Source organism: Triturus cristatus, chromosome 4_1 (assembly GCF_964204655.1).
Source record: "Triturus cristatus chromosome 4_1, aTriCri1.1, whole genome shotgun sequence".
Lineage (NCBI taxonomy): Eukaryota > Metazoa > Chordata > Amphibia > Caudata > Salamandridae > Triturus > Triturus cristatus.
In genome coordinates, this window is record NC_140585.1 from 27,081,281 (window position 1) to 27,105,384 (window position 24,104).

Below are 24,104 nucleotides of genomic sequence, written 5' to 3' on the forward strand. Positions count from 1 at the left end.
GACCAAAAAACTGTCCAGCAACATACCCCCGCTTAATGAGGACCCATGCTTCGCAAATCTTTCTTATGAGGAATGGATTACCAAGTCACTCGATCTTTCCCTACCTAAACGGAAAACCACCACAAAACGCTGTCATAAATCAGCTCCATGGTACTCTGAACCCCTCAGAGCTACAAAACGTCAGTGTAGACAAGCGGAAAGGAAATGGCGCCTGGACTCTTTGCCAGAAAACAAAATCCAATACCAAAAACTACTTAAAATATATAAAGAACAAATCAAGGCCAGCAAAACAGCTTATTTCGCCAACGAAATTATCCGAGCGAAATCTAAACCCAGGGAAATTTTTCGTATCGTGAAAAGCCTCACCAAATTCCCACCCAGTCTAGATGAGACCAAGACCGCAGAACACTGCAACAACATGGCAGATTTTTTCCTGCAAAAAATTACTACCATTTATGAATCATTCCCCGCTCCTCCCAGCACCCCCTCTACCGCGAGCAATTCTGACCTGAACTCCTCCCCCACTTTGGACCACTTTGCTCTTCTTAACCTCTCGACTCTTGAGTCCTTGGCAAAAAAAGTCAAATCCGGGTCTCCGGGGGACCCAGCCCCGCCAGACATCATTATGTCAGCCTCGGCTATCACCCTGCCCGTCATAATGGACCTCCTTAACTCCTCCATTTCTATTGGCGTAGTCCCGCCACAATGGAAACAAGCCATGGTCCGAGCACTATTAAAGAAGCCCAACCTGGATCCCTCGAACCTCAGCAACTACCGCCCAATCTCTCTCCTTTCCTGGCTTAGTAAAATCCTAGAGAGACACATCAACAGCCAGTTGATCAAATATCTCGAAAACCACCAGCTTCTTGATCCTACTCAAACGGGCTTCAGACCAAGACATGGCACCGAAACTGCGCTCCTCATGATCACCGAGGAATCCAGAAACATCCTGGACCAGGGAGGATCAGTGGCAGTGATCCTCCTTGATTTAAGCGCGGCTTTCGACACGGTCAGCCATGACATATTGCTGGACCGCATGGCAAACATCGGCATAAAGGACAATGCTTTATCTTGGTTTGAATCCTTTTTACAGGACAGATCCTTTCGGGTATTTGATGGAACATCTTCCTCTACCAGTAGACCATTAAAATGTGGAGTCCCGCAGGGCTCCTCACTGAGCCCGGCACTCTTCAACATATATATGAGGCCACTGGCTGAAGTTGTTCGTCAGTATGGAATTAAGATCATTTCATATGCTGACGACACTCAGCTAGTGGTCTCACTGGCACAGGAAGCTAACCAGACCTCGAAAGGAGGGCTGAGGAAATGCCTAGAGGAAGTCAAGGACTGGATGTCCTCCTCCTCATTAAAAATGAATGGAGACAAGACAGAGCTTATGCTCCTGGGCCCTGCCAACCCTAACTCCCTCAGCACTCTATGGCCACCCTGCCTGGGTACCCCTCCGGCCCCAAAGGACAGTATCAAGAGCCTTGGGGTGTGGCTAGACAGATCTCTGTCCTTCGGCACCCAATCCACCAAACTGGCAGCCACCTGCTTCGGCCTCCTCAGAGTGCTAAGGAAGGTACTCCATCTTCTACCGATGGAGGCAAAACAAGTAGCCATTCAGGGCCTTATCCAGTCACGACTGGATTATAACAACGCCCTTTACCTCGCCGCCCCAGAGTACACGATACGGAGACTACAGACGGTGCAGAACTGTGCCGCGCGCACTTTGCTTCAGATCCCTCGACGTCAATCAGTCAAAAATGGACTGAAAAAACTGCATTGGCTACCCATTCCCCAAAGAACACAATTCAAAGCCTTATGCATTGCGCACCAGGCGTTCTGGAAAACGGGCCCTCTCATCACTCGCAACCTAGTGTCACACTACCTTCCCACTAGGAATCTGCGATCCAACCAGACCTTCACGGCCACAATCCCCAAAATAAAAAAATCCAGAACTGGCGGTAGGACTTTCACCTACAACGCCTCTAAGCTATGGAACACCCTACCCCTCCACCTAAGGAAAAATCCCAATCTTACCTCATTCAGGAAACAGCTAAAAACATTCCTCTTCAATGCTGCTCAATAACGCCCTGGCTACCTCCTCTTGTTCTGTTGGCTTCTTAGCGCTTGGACGCCCCCGGGCAGCAATCGCGCTCTATAAATCAACATACAAATACAAATACAAATACTTTCACTTTCGCGGCCACACGGCCGCTTTGATGCTTGATGCGATCACTTTCGCGGCCGCACGGCCGCTTGTTAATTGTTGTGTTCTAGCGCCTGTTACTGACTGTCACCTCTTGTGCAAATAACCCCGCCCATTTCATGAATTAGAAAAACAAGGGAGCGCTTCGAAAGCACTGCTTGTCACTTGGAGTCACCCTTGCTGTATTTGTTAGACACTTGGACCACTTCCGCTCCACGAGAGCTTTACGCTCATACATTAAAGGCAGAACTGCATTTGCCTTCCTCCTATTGTGCAATTTCCTGGCAAACGCAGCGGGCAAAACATGACGCACAATTGTTCGGGACAGACTGTCCAGCTTCAACGAGTTACAGAGCAGCAGGGAAGCGCAACAGAGCCTCGCAGCTGTTTAACTTGCTCCATGACTTTACCAGGATGTAATTGTGTAACTTCTTGAGTCTGTAAAATTCCACAGGCAGCAGCAGGTGTGTTAACACCACAAACTATATCTAGGCCTTCAGCATGTGGCATAGAGCTCTCTGCAGGAGACGCATGACCCAGGCAGCTAGGTTACAGGGACCTCGGCACGCTATTGCAGCATGCGTTTTACCCATTGAGCCCCCTTTGCCGTAGGTGCATTAACCAGCCGAGTCAGCTTACTGGGAACTACACACACAGGTCTCTGCTACAGTTGCATTAACCGAGTGAACTGTCTTATTCTGATCTGACATGTGCCCCACGTCTCTACAGTTACACCCATCTCCCAGCAGGCTGCTCTGCCCAGCCAACTCTCTTACTCTAAGGTACACTCCGATCTCCGCCACAGGCGCTTTGAGCCTCTGAGCTGTCTCACTACTGGTGAAGCCTGTGACCAAGTGCCTCTTACACACAGATCTGTAGCAGGCGCTACATCCATCGAGGCAGTCTACTTCAATCTCTGCCACAGGCGCTTTGAGCCCCTGAGCTGTCTCACTACTGGTGAAGCCTGTGACCAAGTGCCTCTTACACACAGATCTGTAGCAGGCGCTACATCCATCGAGGCAGTCTACTTCAATCTCTGGCTCAGGCGCCTTGAGCCGATGAGCTGTCTCACTACTGGTGAAGCCTGTGACCAAGTGCCTCTTACACACAGATCTGTAGCAGGCGCTACATCCATCGAGGCAGTCTACTTCAATCTCTGGCTCAGGCGCCTTGAGCCGATGAGCTGTCTCACTACTGGTGAAGCCTGTGACCAATCGCTTGTCACGCCTCCTGGTCGGGGACCTGCTCTCTCCCCTGCAGTTCTGCTGGTGTGCCATTACTACAGTCGTGACGCTGCCCTGTCTAGCAGGTTTTGAGTCTGCCCTCCGCTGACCCAATTTAGATATCGTGCCCCTGCTTGGGGAGCCTGTATTGTGCCTCTATTTTGTGACTTGTGCCTTGTTTTTTGGTACGCACGGGTGATTAAGTAATTTGCCCAGAAACACAGGATGTTGAGCCGACGCTAAGACTCAAACCTGCATCCTCAGCTCCAAAGTTGGCAGCTCACCATTACGCCACAACCTCTCGAGCAAGAACTAAAGCATTTTCAATATTATAAGCCACGAGGGCATTGCTGTATGTTTGCATGTAGTATGTTTATCTTATCCAACTAACAGCCTTTGACAAAGCCAATAGTCCTCGCTTGTTTAGGTGTAATGTTACTGTAGTATCTTCATATAAGGTTAACTGTTCTCCTGTATCTTGTAACTAGCTGCTCAGCCAGTGTGAGTGTTCCAAGTGGAATGATGACGTGACTGGAATGTTGGTGTGGTGTGAGTCAGTTGAGAGGATAGGCTGAGCAGCTAGCAGGCTGCTCCTGGTGGGGCTATACTATGGACTTTACATCTTAATAAATAACCTAAAGATATATACTGGCTACGTCTGCTGTGTCACATCATCCTATGGAACCAGGTCACTTCAATTGGCGACGAGTTGGACTAAAGAAACCGTGCGTGTAACCTAAAAAGTCTGGTGTGTAACTAAACTGATGTGACTTGAAGAAATTTTACTTAAAGAAAAGAAAATCCTCATTTGGCGATTCTATCTGGCAAGGTGAGCCCCACCTGTGACCACAACACCGGTCGCCCAGACCTCTGTGTGCCAGGTGGAGTGAGGAGTGGAGCTGCAAGTTGTTCCTGAGTGCAGCACTGTGTCTATTTCAAGGTGTTGTGTCCCAGAGCCTTTTTGTGGATGTCTCCGCGACCAAGTTTGGTGTCTTTTGAAGGCTGCTGGCCCCCTGTGACAGTCGTGTAGCAGTGGTACCTGCAATCTCTTTGTGTTGGACTGTTGAGGGCCACTTGAGGATCGTGAAGTGAATGTTTGGGGAGCTTTCACCGGAAGAGGTGTTTCTGGTGAGAAGTGCTACTAACCCCAGATCCCTGTGTGGTACTTTGAATCCTGCTTACACCTTGGAGAAGAAATTATTCCACAACAACTGTCTGCAGTACCACAATAACGTTTACTGTGCCACAACCAATGATTTTGTGCAACTTGAACCAAGGATTTGAGTGACTGACTGTGTTTATGCTTCAGTGCGGAGTGAAGTAATTCTATTTGGTGAAAGGCTTAATTTGTACAAGATCCTCATTGGTGACTCTGTACAAACTCAAGACTTGTCTTTGCCTGGGATTTTATGGAGGTTTGCTATTCAGCGTGTCGCCGTGTCAGCACACCACCGCTGGGAACTCCGCTTATGCCATTTTACTTGTAACTACTGGCTTTTGTATCGTTGCACGGGCGGATGATACTTTTATGGCCTGTTCTCTCTGCTTGCTGCAAGAAGAGGCCATCAGCGTGAGTAATGTTCAATGTTTTCTTTAGAGCATATTGTCTTCCCTACATTGAGGCCGGTAGAAACTGTCGCGCAGCATTTAAAAACTTAAAAGTGAGCGCGCGCTCTCACCTCTTGCACTTCTGACTATCGTAGTCTGTGACGGACCTGGCCTTCGTGTCTTCGTCATACACATTCCTCTTTGTGCAAGACCGTGGGCGCACGCACACGCCATGAGCCATCCTGTGCTGGCATGCTCAGCGTGCCGCCATCTTGAAGTTGGATGTTACAGTTGCCTGTTACGGTCCGGATCTGTTTGTCCTGCTGTAATCTGCCAACCACGGTGTTATGTTTAAATAAAGTTATTCCCTTGTCAAGTCAGCACTATCATCGCAGTTAGAGGATCGTTTCTCTCCACATCGCTGCAATGTTCTACAAGCAGGCGCATTGGCTGATTCTATGTATGGGCGGTGTGTGCAGGTTTTAAAGGGTCTTGGGACATTCCGAACAGACTGGACTGTACCTGTACTTCTGTGGTGAGCCCGTGCTTTTTGTTGGTACAGTTTTTTGTCACGAAGTTTTGCTGGCATACTGTCTGGAGAGCCTCAAGTCCTCTTGCTAGGAACGCCTGTCCTTCATCTTTGCGGTGACAGGCACACCATTGACCTTTTGAAATATGAGTTTGTGGTGCATGTTTAAAGATTTTATGCAAAATGTCTTATTTCACAGGGGAATGAGTTATTTTACGCATGATAACATATTATTGAAATGGTTTTTTGCTTTAATTTTTTTAGCTGAAATTTCCACACTATTGGTTATAGTTGGGGTGCACTATGTGAGAGTGTACCCAGTATCTCACTACTCGGGTGAGAGATCGCTCACCGGTGGGTCACAGTTTATTTTTGCATTACTAGTGCGAATGTTTGTGCATATTTATGTATTAACGTTCTGATTTAGTACCACTTTCATTCTGGCATTGGTCGTGTAGTGTGTATCAGTCATTTTGTGCTTCACGTTGTTTATTTTTTTGTGGGTTGGTCATGCTGTGATTCACTTGCTGTATAGGGGGTGTTAGTTCCACCTATTAGATTAGTAATGGGTGTTAGTCCCATATACTTAGAGTTTAGGGGGTGTTAGTCCCACCTAGCTTATGGTTAATGGGTGTTAGTCCCATATACTTCGTGTTTAGGGGGTGTCAGTCCCACCTAGGTCATTCCTAATGGGTGTTACTCCCATATTCTTTATGTTTATGGGTGTTAGTCCCGTGTACTTAGTGTTTAGGGGGTGTTAGTCCCACCTAGGTCATTGTTAATGGGTGTTAGTCCCATTTAACTCAGTTTGTAAGGGGTGGTAGTCCCACCTACGTTTTCGGTAATGGGTGTTAGTCCCATCTACTCTGTGTATAGGGGGTCCTAGTCCCTCCTATGTATTAGTAATGCGTATTAGTCCTTTTAACTAAATGTTAAGGGGGTGTGAGTTCCACCTTTTTCATGTTTGTGTTGGGTTTTAGTCCCTTCATTTAAATATTAGCTGTTTGTGTGTGTGGGTATCTGTTTTGTGATGCCTCACTGTGCTGCAATTCTGTTATGCTTGCTGCACTAGTCTGTGGGTTTTAGTCCCATTTCTGTATTCTGTACATTTGGGGTGTTAGTCCCTCATTCTCAGAGTTTAGGGGGTGTTAGTCCCACCTACGTTTTAGTGATGGGTGACATCCACCCATTGTGTATTTGTTTGGGAGTGATTCTTCCTGTATGTTTCTACAATTTCTAGAGTATCTTTTGTCGTTCTCTATTGTGATTCTCTGTGTTTTCTTTCACATGTATCTTATGTGGTGTCTTTGCAATCTCCGTTGGGTAGTTTATTGTTTTTGTGTCTCATTGAAGGTGGAGGTTGGTGATAGTGTGTGAGTTTAATGTTCTCTTTTGTGTCTTTATATAAGAGGAGGATGGTGATAGTTCATTCTTATTTTTCATCCTTTTCTTATCCTTTTCTTCCGTTTTATAGTCTGGTTCCCTTTCGTGGTATATTTTATTTCATTTTACCCTTGGGTTTTGGACTATTTATCTCTTGTTTATATTTTGTGTCTAGTTGCTATGTACTTTTAGTATTCCTTGTTTTATTGTCAATTGGAAAGAAGGGAGATATTGTAGTATCTTCATATAAGGTTAACTGTTCTCCTGTATCTTGTAACTAGCTGCTCAGCCAGTGTGAGTGTTCCAAGTGGAATGATGACGTGACTGGAATGTTGGTGTGGTGTGAGTCAGTTGAGAGGATAGGCTGAGCAGCTAGCAGGCTGCTCCTGGTGGGGCTATACTATGGACTTTACATCTTAATAAATAACCTAAAGATATATACTGGCTACGTCTGCTGTGTCACATCATCCTATGGAACCAGGTCACTTCAGTTACTTGTTGTATTATGTATAGGGAGGCAATAACTAAAGCAGCAAAATACCAGTCGGGTTGAACAATATGCTGAGCACATATTTTTAGCATAAATGTTTTAAGCCACACCCTTAATTATATCATTCCCCCTCCCTGAGTTATCCCCCCAGTTTTTTTCATCCTACTTAAAGCCCTGGACACTCTCCATTTTCCAGCAGAAAAACACATTCTTTTGATTGTGGCGCTTAAAACGATTTGATTGCACTGTAAGTTAATGAGAGAAGGCTAACTTCTCTTGATTTGTTTTCTAAATCTCCATTCAAGGCCTACTCAAATGTTTGCATACAGTAGGAATACAGAACCCCCTTGTTATCGCATATATGGGATTGCCTACAAAGTTTCAACTGTACCCTGTTACGGGCATAAACATAAACTTCTGCTTGCCAATCAATAAATCAACATTGAAACTTTTATTGTGAAAATTAAATCTACAGCATTTAAGACGATGTAGTAAAGAACATTAAAGAAGATACGTTAAAGGTTTACCTTTAATGTTAACAATAATGTGAGGTGGAAAATACCGGGGCGCAACTAGTACCAAAGCTTGGGGGGGGATCTAAAACTCCCAGCTTGTTTTGAGCTCCCTGTCTCCTCATGTGTGAGCATGCGTTTTATGGATTATACCCCCTCTCCTTCCTTTCTTCCACAATGAATGGTTTTATTCTTACACCTTACCGCCCAGAATCCCTTGCGTGTTCAGTAATTATAATGCATGCACTGATTAATTGACAATTTGAATTGACTTTGCAAGGATGAAAGACCAAGTCATCCCTATTTGTCTTCCCTAACCTCAACATTAGTAGATTAGTCTTGTGGAGCTGGTGAGGTGTTGGTGACCAATCTTGGATGAATATGTGACGTTACAAAGCAATCAGAATGATCGCGGAACGTTACATCGCAGTTTTTACAACGACTTGCGCTGGACTTCGAAATACTATGATTTACCATTCCAACACCAGACTGAGTACAGTAGGGAAGGTGTTGGAATTGTAAATCGTACTATTCCTAAGGTTAGAGCGCCATCCAGCGCAAGTCGTTGTAACGACTTGCGTTGTATTACCCGCGGTGTAAAGGCATTGCGATGCAATGCCTGCGTGGTAATGGATGTTTCCCAACTTGGATGGATGAAAGACCAAGTCAGTCCTGTCTGTCATTTTTTTTTCCATCACAGGTTGTTCTATGGTCACTGGCATTGTATTTGCTTGTCATGCACCCAATTGTTAGCTTTATACACTGTCATTAGTATTATCATATTGTATAATTTCATGCTTGTGTTTCATTTAGTGAATATTTTGCTCAAATTACATTTAAATCAAAGTACCTATCCAATGAGTGCAGCAAACTTTCCATGATATCTTTAATGGACACTTTGGGCAACAGTTTGCATTCAAGACGCACTACAACTAGGGGATTATGCATTCTGAAACAAATTTTTAGAATTTAATTCCATAACCCCCTTTTAAAATCAGGCCCCTTTTAATAAATATCTCTTGGCCTGATATTTAGCTTATCAAGTTCAATTAGTGTGTATCATTTTCCACATAATTACCATCACATACATCCACTCAAAAACACATAATTAAAAACTTATAAATTACAATGCCAATAGCTCTAACTCTAAAAGAAAGAAATGCGAGACCTATTGCATTGCAAATGCTTGTTTTGGTTGAAAACGATGGTTGGGCTCAGTAGGTTTGAGGGTGGGAGACAATGACTGGGGTCACGGAGGCTGGAGAAAACTTTTCTCAAGCCCTCAGAGAAGCTACTTCCTGTGAATGTGAGAAGTGCTTGATGTTCGCCTCCAGAGGAAACTAGTGAGCAGAATAGGGAACACAGACAGCAGAAAAGCTAGCAGAAAAGGCAAAACAGAGGTCAGAACAAGCATTTACAATGCAATGGTCTCGGCATTGGTAAAGTTAGAGCTATTGGCATTGCTCATGACATTATTTTTGTTTATGTTTTTAAAACATTTAAAGAAACGGCATTGTCATAGCTCTAACTTTACCAATGCCGAGACCATTGCATTGTAAATGCTTGTTATTAATCCCTGACAGCAAACACCGACGGATGCAAAGTGGAGCCCACATAAGATCTATGCAGGCGGGCAACTAGAGGCAATTTTTTTGGGGGGGGGGTGAAAAAGGTTCTGGGGGGGGGGGGGGCTACGTCTTCCAGCCATAGGCAGAGTGGCTGTAAGAAGGGGTGGAAACACAACAAAAGCCTCATTAACGAGCAAACGGTCTTTTAAAGACCTGTGAAGTACTCTGGTCCGGCTGCAATTAGAGGGACGCCAGCCCGCTCCCTGAAATCCACTGCGGTGGAAGAGAGCTTGCTTTTCAATTTCCAAGCCTGGGAATGGCGGCCGAGAGGAGCTAATGATAGACCTAACCACTGAATCACACTGAAAATGCAGATGGGAGGCGCGGCGGATGCTTCCGGGGAAAGGGGCTTGGCACGGCTTGGAGATGGCAGACACATCAAGGGGTGGGTGGGTGGTTCGATTTCAACTGACAGCGGCCTAGCGCCACGAAGCGGACCTGTGTCTGCGAGCCAGAACAATCATTATAACATTACCCGTTGTCGTCATAGCTGTATTGCCATCATGTTGTTGGGTGTCAAGAGCTGTTTATTGTATTTCTCCTTTATTATGAGCCTACACTGTCGGCCCATAATTGCAGTGCAGGCAATTAACTGCTTTCTGCCCTATTGCGAATGCATTAACTGCAGTTAACGCATGATGAGTGCCCTGAAGAGTCACAGTGACACCTGATCACACCCTCCATGCAATGCTGTTATTGGCTCAGCCACTCACGATCCTTAGAAGGCCACCACTAACTACCGTATGCCTGTATCCAGGGCCACTAGAATTATGTTGGTTATAGGGCTGCCGCAGTTTCCACATAATCCATCATCGGCTGCAAAATGCGCAGTGTTTAACAAAACAAAATGTTTTCTAGCACAAATTGATCAAAAGTTACTAGCAATGCAGCAACACCTGTTGCGTTCTGTGGAACGCCCTTTGCAAAGGCTCGCTGTTCACCACTTTCTGCTGCTCATTGCGGTATTTTGGTGTTAAATGTATACTGTCGGGGTGAAAATCTCCCCCCCCCCCCAAATAATAAAATAGTACTACCAGAAAATGTCCTGCATTAGTTCACATGATTTACCTTTCCTTGCCGCTTAGTTTAGTCACCTAGAGTCTACACATACATTGGCCCTGCCCGTCGCACTATTCCAGTGGCCCTGCTTGTGTTATAGTGTCAGTGTGGGGCACGCAGGAAGAAAGTGTGTTTTTTGGCCTCTGTTGGGTGAGATTAGGGCGATGGGTGCTAATAACCTTACAACCCCTTACTCTCCACATAGAGGGGGAGGGAGGGAGAGCTGCAGCGAGGGTGGGGGTGATGAATGGGGCTGCCATGAGCGCTGTAGTGTGACGAGTGCCGAGATTCACGGGGCGCGCGCTGTCGAGAATGTTTCTGCAGTCAGCCATACAGATGAGACGAGACCTTTCGCGGGGAGGGGGTCAAGGACACGAGGAGAGGACTGCGCATGCCTGCCCCCGCGAGGGCCAACACAGGACTGCCAGAGAACCAGAGCCTGTCACTACTTCACCCTCAAACCGCGTTCTCCCCAGTCTTGAAGGCCTATATAAGTTTAGCTGCTGATCTGGGTGGTTTTTTGCCTCGCATTGTTAAATGCAATGATTAAACGTGCAATGGATGCCTTGATTTAACAGTCTTTGCAAGGTGTCCTCCCGGTGCGTGAACGGACAACTTACGAAGACATAGGCAAAGCATCTCGTATGCTGTTCAGACCTCTCTACGTGTACCCTTGTTGCCTCAAACCTTGTTGAAAGAATCATTTTGTTGATTACACTGTACATCAGTCTGAAACCAGCTGAGCTGAGTTTACACGAACTAAAATATGCCTTAAATAAAAATTAAAATAAAGTGCTCGCCCCTTACGTACAACTTTCGAATCGCACATTTTTATAGCCTAATGAAACATACTTGCTTCCTGGCCCAGAAATAAAGCCACGCAAAGGCAGGCAAAACGTAATAGGGAATGGCAGGATAGAAACATGCCCTGATCATCTCCAGGGTCTGCGCCCTCTACAGAGGTTTGCTGTTTCGCTGCTACTCTTCGAGAACTTACCTCATTTCACGCACAAGGCAAGCACACCACTGCCTTTCTCCGAGGCAGAGCAGAAATTCCTCGGAGAAACGCAGTGTCCTTTTCGGATTCGGGGGCGTGTTTGTCTTTTCTCTCCTCCAGCCATTGGCTGGAGGAGAGAATGAGACTTTCTTTAAAAAACACGCCCCCCCGATCCGAAAAGGACGGGGCCTAATCGGAGTGACTGACCTCTTCTCCAGTGGCTGGCCAGCATTTACGAAGCCAGCCAATGGAGAACAGGGGAGAAGAGGGGCGGGTGCAAGCCCCTCTTCTCCAAGTCATTAAATCTCCGGACTTCCGGTCTGCCGACCGGATGGTCCAGAGACCTAAAAATGAGCGGAAAAGCAAAACAGAGCAGTAGAGGGCCAAACAGAGGGCAGGAAAGTGAGCAGAAAAGCAAAGCAGAGGGCAGAAAAACAAGCAGAAAAGACAACACAGAGCAGAAAAGGGCAAACCAGGGGGCAGAAAAACTAGCAGGAAAGGCAAACAGAGGGCAGGAAAACGAGCAGGAAAGGCAAGGCAGAGGGCAGAAAAACAAGCAGAAAAGGCAAAACAGAGGTCAGAAAAATGAGCGGAAAAGCAAAACAGAGCAGTAGAAGGCCAAACAGAGGGCAGGAAAGTGAGCAGAAAAGCAAAGCAGAGGGCAGAAAAACAAGCAGAAAAGACAAAACAGAGCAGAAAAGGGCAAACCAGGGGGCAGAAAAACGAGCAGGAAAGGCAAACAGAGGGCAGGAAAACGAGCAGGAAAGGCAAAGCAGAGGGCCGAAAAACAAGCAGTAAAGGCAACACAGAGGTCAGAAAAATGAGCGGAAAAGCAAAACAGAGCAGTAGAGGGCCAAACAGAGGGCAGTAAAGGCAAAGCAGAGGGCAGAAAAACAAGCAGAAAAGACAACACAGAGCAGAAAAGGGCAAACCAGGGGGCAGAAAAACGAGCAGGAAAGGCAAACAGAGGGCAGGAAAACGAGCAGGAAAGGCAAAGCAGAGGGCAGAAAAACAAGCAGAAAAGGCAAAACAGAGGTCAGAAAAATGAGCGGAAAAGCAAAACAGAGCAGTAGAGGGCCAAACAGAGGGCAGGAAAGTGAGCAGAAAAGGCAAAGCAGAGGGCAGAAAAACAAGCAGAAAAAGACAAAACAGAGCAGAAAAGGGCAAACCAGGCGGCAGAAAAACGAGCAGGAAAGGCAAACAGAGGGCAGGAAAACGAGCACAGAAGGCAAAACGAGCAGAAAACAAGCAGAAAAGGCAAAACAGAGTAGAAGAGGGCAAGACAGAGGGCAGAAAAACAAGTAGAAAAGGCAAAAGAGATGGCAGAAAAACGAGCAGAAAAGACAAAACAGAAGGTAGAAACATTTTCAGAAAGGCAAATCAGAGAAGAAGAGGGCAAACCAGAGGGCAGAAAAACGAGCAGGAAAGGCAAAACGGAGCAGAGGAGGGCAAGACAGAGGGCAGATAAACAAGTAGAAAATGCCAGAGGGCAGAAAAATGAGCAGGGAAGGCAAAACAGAGCAAGAAACAAGCAGAGAAGGCACAAACAGGAGGCAAGAGGAAGACTGCAGCAGAGGGTAGCAGACTGTGGACAAGCTGGAAAGGAGAAATGTTGCAGGGGGAGCTGGCACGAGGACCTGCATTGTAATGCATGTCATTTCTGAAATTATGTGTTAAACTTCTTACACAAAAATTATGCCATTCTGCCGCTTTGCGAGATAATGTCTCACTCGACCATAAATAATACTGCGAATGGTGCATTTGTGGTAAACATCTACTGCAGATGCACGTGAGCAACAGAACACGAGTGTCTGCTGTTCATGATGTTTTTGTTTAAATGCGTCCTTAACAGTCTTGGTCTAACTCTCACAGACAGAAGTGGCAGATTTTGCGTTGACTCTCAGACTAATGTGGGCCATCCTGGTCCAGCTCTCATAGACTCACAGTTCTAACCCTCACACACTGAAGGGGTGTGTCCTGTTCTAACCCTCACAGACTTAAAGAGCTTGTCTTGTTCTAACTCTCACAGATTGAAGGGGTGTGTCTTCTTCTGAATCTCACAGACTGAAAGGGCCTGTCATGTTCCAACCCTCACAGACTAAAAGGGTCTGTCTTGTTCTAACCCTCACAGACTGAAAGGACCTGTGTTGTTCTATCCCTCACAGACTGAAGGGGTGCGTCTTGTTCTAACCCTCACAGATTGAAAGGGCCTGTCTTTTTATAACCCTCACAGACTCAAAGGGCCTGTCTTGTTCTAACCCTCACAGACTGAATGGGTGTGTCTTGTTCTAACTCTCACAGACTAAAGGGGTGTGTCTTGTTCGAACCCTCACAGACTCAGGGGGTGTGTCTTGTTCTAACCCTCACAGACTGAAGGGGCGTCTCTTGTTCTAACTCTCAGAGACTGAAACGGCCTGTCTTGCTCTAACCCTCGCAGACTGAAGGGGTCAGTCTTGTTCTAACTCTAAAAGGATGAAGGGGTGTGTCTTGTTGTAACTCTTACAGACTGAAAGGGCCTGTCTTGTTCCAACCCTCTCAGACTGAAGGGGTGTGTCTTGTTCTTATCCTCACAGACTGAAAGGGCCAGTCTTGTTCTAACTCTCAAAGGATGAAGGGGCATGTCTTGTTCTAACCCTCATAGACTGAAAGGGCCTGTCTTGTTCCAACCCTCACAGACTGAAGGGGTGTGTCTTGTTCGAACCCTCACAGACTGAAGGGGTCAGTCTTGGTCTAACTCTCACAGACTGAAGGGGGTGTCTTGTTCTAACTCTCACAGACTGAAAGGGCCTGGCTTGTTTTAACCCTCACAGACTGAAGGGGTGTATCTTGTTCTAACTCTCACAGACTGAAGGGGTGAGTCTTGTTCTAAGTCTCACAGACTGAAGAGGCGTGTCTTGTTCTGACCCTCACAGACTGAAAGGGCCTGTTTTGTTCTATCACTCACAGACTGAAGGGGAGTGTCTTGTTCTAATTCTCACAGACTGAAAAGGCCTGTTTTGTTCTATCCCTCATAGACTGAAGGGGCGTGTCTAGTTCTAACCCTCACAGACTTAAGGGGTCGGTCTTGTTCTAATCCTCACAGACTCAAGGGGCGTCTCTTGTTCTAATTCTCACAGACTAAAAGGCCCTGTTTTGTTCTATCCCTCACAGACTGAAGGGGCATGTCTTGTTCTAACCCTCACAGAATGAATGGGTGTGTCTTGTTCTAAATCTCACAGACTGAAGGTGTGTGTCTTGTTCTAACCCTCACAGACTAAAGGGGTGTGCCTTGTTCTAATCCTCACAGACTGAAAGGGCCTGTCTTGTTCTAACCCTCACAGACTGAAAGAGCCCGTCCTGTTCCAACTCTCACAGACTGAAAGGGTTTGTCTTGTTCTACCCCTCACAGACTTAAGGGGTGTGTCTTGTTCTCATCCTCACAGACTGAAGGGTTGTGTCTTGTTCTAACCCTCACAGACTGAAAGGGCCTGTCTTGTTCTAACTCTCACAGACTCAAAGGGCCTGTCTTGTTCTAACCCTCACAGACTGAAGGGGCGTGTCTTGTTCTAACTCACACAGACTGAAAGGGCCTGTATTGTTCTAACTCTAACAGAGTGGAAGGTCCTGTCTTGTTCTAACCCTCACAGACTGAAAGGGCCTGTCTTGTTCTAACTCTCACAGACTGAAGGGGTGTGTCTTGCTCTGACCCTCACATACTAAAAGGGCCTGTCTTGTTGTAACACTCACAGACTGAAGGGGTGTGTATTGTGCTAACTCTCACAGACTGAAAGGGCCTGTCTTGTTCTAACTCTCACCCTCACAGACTGAAAGGGCTGTCTTGTTCTAACCCTCACAGACTGAAGGGGCGTGTCTTGTTCTAACTCACACAGACTGAAAGGGCCTGTATTGTTCTAACCCTAACATAGTGGAAGGTCCTGTCTTGTTCTAACCCTCACAGACTGATAGGGCCTGTCTTGTTCTAACTCTCACAGACTGAAGGGGTGAGTCTTGTTCTTATCCTCACAGACTGAAAGGGCCTGTCTTGTTCTAACTCTCACAGACTGAAGGGGCATGTCTTGTTCTAACTCTCAAAGACTGAAGGGGGTGTCTTGTTCTAACTCTCACAGACTGAAAGGGCCTGGCTTGTTTTAACCCTCGCAGACTGAAGGGTTGTGTCTTGTTCTAACTCTCGCAGACTGAAGGGGTGAGTCTTGTTCTAATTCTCACAGACTGAAGAGGCGTGTCTTGTTCTAATCCTCACAGACTGAAAGGGCCTGTCTTGTTCTGACCCTCACAGACTGAAAGGGCCTGTGTTGTACTATCCCTCACAGACTGAAGGGGAGTGTCTTGTTCTAATTCTCACAGACTGAAAGGGTCTGTTTTGTTCTATCCCTCATAGACTGAAGGGGCGTGTCTTGTTCTAACCCTCACAGATTGAAGGGGTCGGTCTTGTTCTATCCCTCACAGACTTAAGGGGTGTGTCTTGTTCTCATCCTCACAGACTGAAGGGTTGTGCCTTGTTCTAACCCTCACAGACTGAAAGGGCCTGTCTTGTTCTAACCCTCTCAGACTGAAGGGGCGTGTCTTGTTCTAACTCACATGGACTGACAGGGCCTGTATTGTTCTAACCCTAACCGAGTGGAAGGTCCTGTCTTGTTCTAAGCCTCACAGACTGAAAGGGCCTGTCTTGTTCTAACTCTCACAGACTGAAGGAGTTTGTCTTGTTCTAATCCTCACAGACTGAAAGGGCCTGTCTTGTTCTAACCCTCACGGACTGAAAGGGCCCGTCCTGTTCTAACTCTCACAGACTGAAAGTATTTGTCTTGTTCTAACCCTCACAGACTGAAAGGGCCTGTCTTGTTCTAACTCTCACAAACTGAAGGGGTGTGTCTTGCTCTGACCCTCACAGACCAAAAGGGCCTGTCTTGTTGTAACACTCACAGACTGAAGGGGTGTGTCTTGTGCGAACTCTCACAGACTGAAAGGGCCTGTCTTGTTCTATCTTTCACCCTCACAGACTGAAAGGGCTGTCTTGTTCTAACCCTCACAGACTGAAGGGGCGTGTCTTGTTCTAACTCACACAGACTGAAAGGGCCTGTATTGTTCTAACCCTAACATAGTGGAAGGTCCTGTCTTGTTCTAACCCTCACAGACTGATAGGGCCTGTCTTGTTCTAACTCTCACAGACTGAAGGGGTGAGTCTTGTTCTTATCCTCACAGACTGAATGGGCCTGTCTTGTTCTAACTCTCACAGACTGAAGGGGCATGTCTTGTTCTAACTCTCACAGACTGAAGGGGGTGTCTTGTTCTAACTCTCACAGACTGAAAGGGCCAGGCTTGATTTAACCCTCACAGACTGAAGGGTTGTGTCTTGTTCCAACTCTCACAGACTGAAGGAGTGAGTCTTGTTCTAATTCTCACAGACTGAAGAGGTGTGTCTTGTTCTAATCCTCACAGACTGAAAGGGCCTGTCTTGTTCTGACCCTCACAGACTGAAAGGGCCTGTTTTGTTCTATCCCTCACAGACTGAAGGGGAGTGTCTTATTATAATTCTCACAGACTGAAAGGGCCTGTTTTGTTCTATCCCTCATAGACTGAAGGGGCGTGTCTTGTTCTAACCCTCACAGACTGAAGTGGTCGGTCTTGTTCTAACCCTCACAGACGTAAAGGGTGTGTCTTGTTCTCATCCTCACAGACTGAAGGGTTGTGTCTTGTTCTAACCCTCACAGACTGAAAGGGCCTGTCTTGTTCTAACCTTCACAGACTGAAGGGGCGTGTCTTGTTCTAACTCACACGGACTGACAGGGCCTGTATTGTTCTAACCCTAATCGAGTGGAAGGTCCTGTCTTGTTCTAAGCCTCACAGACTGAAAGGGCCTGTCTTGTTCTAACTCTCACAGACTGAAGGAGTTTGTCTTGTTCTAACCCTCACAGACTGAAGGGGTGTGTCTTGTTCTAATCCTCACAGACTGAAAGGGCCTGTCTTGTTCTAACCCTCACGGACTGAAAGGGCCCGTCCTGTTCTAACTTTAACAGACTGAAAGTATTTGTCTTGTTCTACCCCTCACAGACTGAAGGGGTGTGTCTTGTTCTCACCCTCACAGACTGAAGGGGTGTGTCTTGTTCTAACCCTCACAGACTGAAAGGGCCTGTCTTGTTCTATTCCTCACAGACTGAAGGGGCGTGTCTTGTTCTAACTCACACAGACTGAAAGGGCCTGTATTGGTCTAACCCTAACAGAGTGGAAGGTCCTGTCTTGTTCTAACCCTCACAGACTGAAAGGGCCTGTCTTGTTCTAACTCTTACAGAGTGAAGGGCGTGTCTTGTTCTAACCCTCACAGACTAAAAGGCCCTGTCTTGTTGTAACCCTCACAGACTGAAGGGGCGTGTCTTGTTCTAACTCACACAGACTGAAAGGGCCTGTATTGGTCTAACCCTAACAGAGTGGAAGGTCCTGTCTTGTTCTAACCCTCACAGACTGAAAGGGCCTGTCTTGTTCTAACTCTCACAGACTGAAGGGGTGAGTCTTGTTCTTATCCTCACAGACTGAAAGGGCCTGTCTTGTTCTAACTCTCACAGACTGAAAGGGCCTGTCTTGTTCTAACCTTCACAGACTGAAAGGGCCTGTCTTGTTCTAACTCTCACCTTCACAGACTGAAAGGGACTGTCTTGTTCTAACCCTCACAGACTGAAGGGGCGTGTCTTGTTCTAACTCACACAGACTGAAAGGGCCTGTATTGTTTCCTCACTTGCTGCCCCTGTGATGCTAATGCCTCTGTTTTAACCTCACAGCTGTGAGGCTCTTTACCACACTGTCACCCATTGAATGAAGGGCAGCTCCACAGACTAGTCTTCTAGCCTTGTGCCTGCTTCTGCTGTGTGGTACCCAGTGCTTTAAATGGGAAAAAATAAGTGCAGGGACTCATTAAAATGAGTTAGAGGTGTGGCAAATGGGCGGGGCTAAAGGCAAGAAATGATGTTACATAATGACCTCTGTACCAGTTACAGCACATATCAAAACGCATGAGAAATGCGTTTAGTAAACATCATGTATCCACTTTCCATCTTCGTCTCCTGCTTCAACAGAGGGGCTCACAGAGGAAAGCAGCCTCTGTACTGAATAAAAATATGGAGGAAAAAAATGGCTTTGGCGAAGGCAGAGGATTGTGTGGCGCTGACGCCCACTGTAGTACAGCCAGTACAGCCAGTTCCGTAAATGGGACAGGATTCCCGACTGGCAGCCCCAGCCCATATCACACGCCCGATGGAGGAGGGGGGTGGAGGGGCCTTAGACACTTGAAGCCTAATAGCCGTTGCGCAACTGATCAACAGTGAGCCCTCTCAGACCCCTGCAGTCTGGGGACATTCAAGTGGGCGCTGCTGGAATCCCCAGCAGCAACTCTGCAAAAGGCCACTGAGGGGCTCAGTGACGTGCAAGCTCCTTGGAAGCAGAGGGCATCTGCCCTGAGCTGGAGGAGATATCTCACCTGAGCCTGCCGGGCCATCAATCAGGGTACCGGTACTCTACCTGACCTAGGAGAAGTGCCAGTACTGATGGCCAGAACACTCGGAAGTGCTGGTACTCAGTACTGGTGAGTACCGGCCCATTTAAAGCGCTGGTGGTACCACACATAGGTCTCATCAGTTGCTGAGAACGCCTAGTGCGCCAGCGCTGAGCGGTATCTTTACATGCACACTTCCTGTTCTGAGTCTCACCACTTCCTGTTTTCACTTTTCTAATTGTTTGTAGAGGGGCTTCAGCTATGGAAGCTGAACCTGTCTGTTATTGTGTTAGGTTGTGCCTATTGTCCTAATCTATGAGTCCATCAGTTCTTCAGTGGCCTCAGCTCTTAAACCAGCCCTGGTTCCTCAGCAATGGGGTCATCCCTTTCGAACCTTTATGGTCTTGCAAGGGTTCCGTTTGTAAGTCTGACAAATGATTCGCTGTTTCCCATCTCCATCTTAACGTCACTCTCCTCTTCACTGTCCCTGTGTGTTATAACACATCTTTAGTTGCAGAAATAAAACCACGCATTAGGTGGAGTGGCCAATATTTTGTTTTTGCAGCAGCTAATACACTTTATCTTCTGTCACATCTTGCCTCCTTCCCTCTCATGATCCTCCTTTTTTCCTTCTCTTGCTCTTTCTCCTATTTCCGATTCGTCCCTTCACAATTCTTCCTTTCGATGTGTCCTTTCATGTGTTTCGCTCTCTTTTCCTCCTTCCTTTTCTTTCCTGATGCACTCCTTCTGCACCTCTCCCCTCCTCTTCTCTCATCCCATCTTTCATCAGATACTCATCCTCTTACATCTTCCCTCATACTCTCATGTCCTACTTCTGAACCACACCACCGAATGCCACATCATGCCACAAACTTCAACAGCAAACCAAACTAATAAACGCCACAAAATACCATTCCACATAATTACACTCTATGGCACACGATCCACTCCACATAATACTAGTACACTCAATGCCTCATAATTACTATCCACCTACTTCCACAACACAAATCCACTCCACACCACACCACACAATTCCACAGCTAACAATTCCAATTCAACCCACATAATTCGATTTCAAACCAAAGCACATAGATAGAAGTTATTGTCATTTACAATGCCAGTAGCTCTAACTCTTGCAAATGCGAAACATACTGGATTGCAAATGCTTGTTCTTTTTTTGTCAATGCTGAAAAGCATTATCAAAAAGCATTGGCAAAGCCAATAGTTCTGCATTGACAACGAAAGGGTGGAACCCTAATGGCTTTTCCAATGCTACTTTAACATAGTAATTCTACTTCTGTTTACTTCAATAATTTCGTACAACTAATGTAAAAAGTTCTACAGTACTATTAACCTGGTTTCTTTGAGCCAGATGTACGACTCTTTTTAGCTTGCGCAAACGGGTCTTAGACCCGTTTGTGCATGCTTAAAAGCATGAGCCCATGTACAAACAGTATTTTGCGAGTCGCAAATAAATTGCGAGCCGCAAAATACTGTTTTGCGACTCGCTAATAGGAAGGGGCGACCTAATAATGACCACAAAGCAATGTATCAATGATTGCGGTCGCAAAACACTTGAAAATGACCATCTACTTCAAACAGGTGGTAGAGCATTCGTAAATGGGAATGGGTCTCCAGGGGACCCCTTCCCCGGTGCAATATTATTTTTTTAAGGGCAGGCAGTGTTCCCAGGGACCACTGCCTGCCCTAAAAAAATGTAACAAAAACAAGGAAAATGGGCTGCATTTAAAAAAACATAAGCTGCTTTATTTAAAAGCTGTCCCAGACATGGTGGTCTGCTGAGCCCAGCAGGCCACCATCCCTGGGAGGGCCTGTCATTCCCAATGGGCTCACAAATTGCGAGAGGCTCATTAATATTAATGAGCCTCTCAATTTGTGACCCCATTGGCAATTGCAAACAGTGTTTAATACACTGTTGTACATCCCAAGTAGCGCCTCGCAAATTGCAAGTCGCAAATGCGATGCAATCAGCAAGGCGCTATTTGGCAGGACGTACATCTGGCCCTTTGTTTGGTCATTTTCCAATATTTTTTAAAATTGTCTGGACAGTAAAATACACATTTGCAAAGGGACTTATGACTCATAAAGTTACGAGTGCAGAGTCTCTGTACTCGGGGAAAAATAAAGTTACGAGTGCAGAGTCTCCGTACTCAGGGCAGAATCAAGTTACGACTGCAGAGTTTCCGCACTCAGCAGGGCAGAATCAATTTACTAGTGCAGAGTGTCCTCACTCGGGGCAAAAATAAGTTACGAGTGCAGAGTCTACGCACTCGGGGCAGAATCAAGTTACGAGTGCAGGGTCTCTGCATACGAGTGCAGAGTCTCTGCATTTGGTCAGAATCAATATACGAATGCAGAGTCTCTGCACTCGGCGGGGCAGAATCAAGTTACGAATGCAGAGTCTCTGCACTTGGGCAGAATCAAGTTACGAGTGCAGAGTAGCCACACTCTGGGCAGAATCAAGTTACGAGTGCAGAGTTTCTACACTCGGGCAGAATCAAGTTACATGTGCAGATTCTCTGCATTCGGGGCAGAATCAAGCTACGAGTGCAGAGGCTCCACAGTCGGGTCAGAATCAAGTTACGAGTGCAGAGTTTCTACACTCGGGCAGAATCAAGTTACAAGTGCAGAGTCTCGGCACTCGGAGCAGAATCAAGTTACGAGTGCAGAGTAGCCACACTCTGGGCAGAATCAAGTTACTAGTGCAGTCTCTACCCTTGGGGTAGAATCAAGATGCGAGTGCAGAATCTCTGCACTCAGGGCAGAATCAAGTTGCGAGTGCAGAATCTCCGCACTCAGGGCAGAATCTAGTTACGAGTGGAGAGTATCCGCACTCAGGCAAAATCAAGTTACGAGTGCAGAGTCTCCGCACTCTGGGCGGAATCATTTTACTAGTGCAGAGTGCCCGCACTCAGGCAGAATCAAGCTATGAGTGCAGAGTCTCCGCACTTGGCAGAATCAAGTTACTAGTGCAGAGTCTCCGCACTCGGGCAGAATCTAGATAAGAGTGCAGAGTCTCCGCACTCGGGCAGAATCTAGATAAGAGTGCAGAGTCTCCGCACTCGGGCAGAATCTAGATAAGAGTGCAGAGTCTCCGCACTCGGGCAGAATCTAGATAAGAGTGCAGAGTCTCCGCACTCAGGCAGAATCTAGATAAGAGTGCAGAGTCTCCGCACTCGGGCAGAATCTAGATAAGAGTGCAGAGTCTCCGCACTCGGGCAGAATCTAGATAAGAGTGCAGAGTCTCCGCTCTCGGGCAGAATCTAGATAAGAGTGCAGAGTCTCCGCACCCGGGGCAGAATCTAGATAAGAGTGCAGAGTCTCCGCACTCGGGCAGAATCTAGATAAGAGTGCAGAGTCTCCGCACTCGGGCAGAATCTAGATAAGAGTGCAGAGTCTCCGCACTCGGGCAGAATCTAGATAAGAGTGCAGAGTCTCCGCTCTCGGGCAGAATCTAGATAAGAGTGCAGAGTCTCCGCACCCGGGGCAGAATCTAGATAAGAGTGCAGAGTCTCCGCACTCGGGCAGAATCTAGATAAGAGTGCAGAGTCTCCGCACTCGGGCAGAATCTAGATAAGAGTGCAGAGTCTCCGCACTCGGGCAGAATCTAGATAAGAGTGCAGAGTCTCCGCACTCGGGCAGAATCTAGATAAGAGTGCAGAGTCTCCGCACTCGGGCAGAATCTAGATAAGAGTGCAGAGTCTCCATCTACAGTGGCCAGTACGGAGATTTCTCCATGAGTGCGGTGACTCCGCCTTGTAACTTTATGAGTCGTAAGTCCCTTTGTGAATCAGGCCCACTGTGTCCAGGAGACAAGCCCACCCGATGAAAGGGTGGGTGCACTTACTTGTGGCTCCTGGCTGACCAGCGGCTCTCCGATCCGTCCAACCCCTGCAGTCTGAGAGTGGAGTGCAACTCTCACTCTCTGCGCCAGGCTTTTTCTGTCCTGGGAACTGATTTATGCAGAAAGGGAGTGGAGAGGAGTGAGAAAGGGAGAGCGAGGGGAGGAGCCAGCAGGAGTGAGGAAGGGAGAGAGGGGGGGAGTACTGGAGGAGAGAGGGAGCCAGCAGGAAAGTGATAGAGAGAGGGAAAGAAACCCAAAGACAGAGGGAGCCGATGGGAGAGATGGAGAGGGAGGGGGACTGGAGAGAGAGAGAAGAGAGAGAGAGAGAGAGAGGGAGAGGGAGGGGGACTGGAGGAGAGAGGGAGCCAGAAGGAAAGTGATAGAGAGAGAGAGCGAGAGAGAGAGAGAGAGAGAGAGAGAGAGAGGGAGGGGGACTGGAGAAGAGAGGGAGCCAGAAGGAAAGTGAGAGAGAGAGAGAGAGAGGGAGAAAGAGAGTAGAAAGTGACTGAAGGACACAGGGATCCAGAAGGAAAGTGATAGAGAGAGACAGAGAGAGAGAGAGAGAGAGAGAGATAGAGAGAGGAGAGAGAGAGAGAGAGAGAGAGTAGAAAGTGACTGAAGGACACAGGGATCCAGAAGGAAAGTGATAGAGAGAGACAGAGAGAGAGAGAGAGAGAGAGAGAGAGATAGAGAGAGGAGAGAGAGAGAGAGAGAGAGAGAGAGAGAGAGAGAGTAGAAAGTGACTGAAGGACACAGGGAGCCATTAAGAGAGATAACAAGGTAGGGTGCTGAAGCAGAGGGTGGGAGCAGTGAAGCTGGTAGGGAGCATCATTTGGCGAGCTCTAGGGACAGAGACAGGTCTGGGGTTGGGAGGGAAGAAGCCCGGAGCTGGGGATGAAGGCCTGGCATCGAGGCGGAGAGGAAGTGAATAGGTGGGAGGGGATTGCATTGAGAGGGAACATGACCACCACAGGAGCTAACCCCTCCGTGAACACTCGAGGAGAGTTTGTCAGTCTGAATGGTAAAGCACTGAACGGGTGGTGCTTTCCAAACTCCCACAAAACACAGTAGAGGCGGACTCGCAGGGTGTATGGGCCATGAAAATAGGCCTTTGGCGATCCTGCGTCCATCTTCCGAAAGCAAAGTCCTGACCTCTTCCAGGAGATCGTCTTTCT

At 47.1% G+C, this 24,104-nt stretch overlaps 1 protein-coding gene across 1 annotated transcript in view; it reads right to left on the reverse strand.

Annotated features, from left to right (window-relative positions):
* The window catches only part of LOC146839361 (glutathione S-transferase P 1-like), a 113,495-nt gene extending 89,682 nt beyond the window's left edge, over positions 1–23,813 (reverse strand). The window contains exon 1 of the mRNA XM_085651362.1: positions 22,933–23,813. Within this exon, the coding sequence (XP_085507488.1) occupies position 22,933 (1 nt within the window). The 5' untranslated portion in view covers positions 22,934–23,813. The remainder of the gene's footprint in view (positions 1–22,932) is intronic.
* Positions 23,814–24,104: the final 291 nt, after the last annotated feature.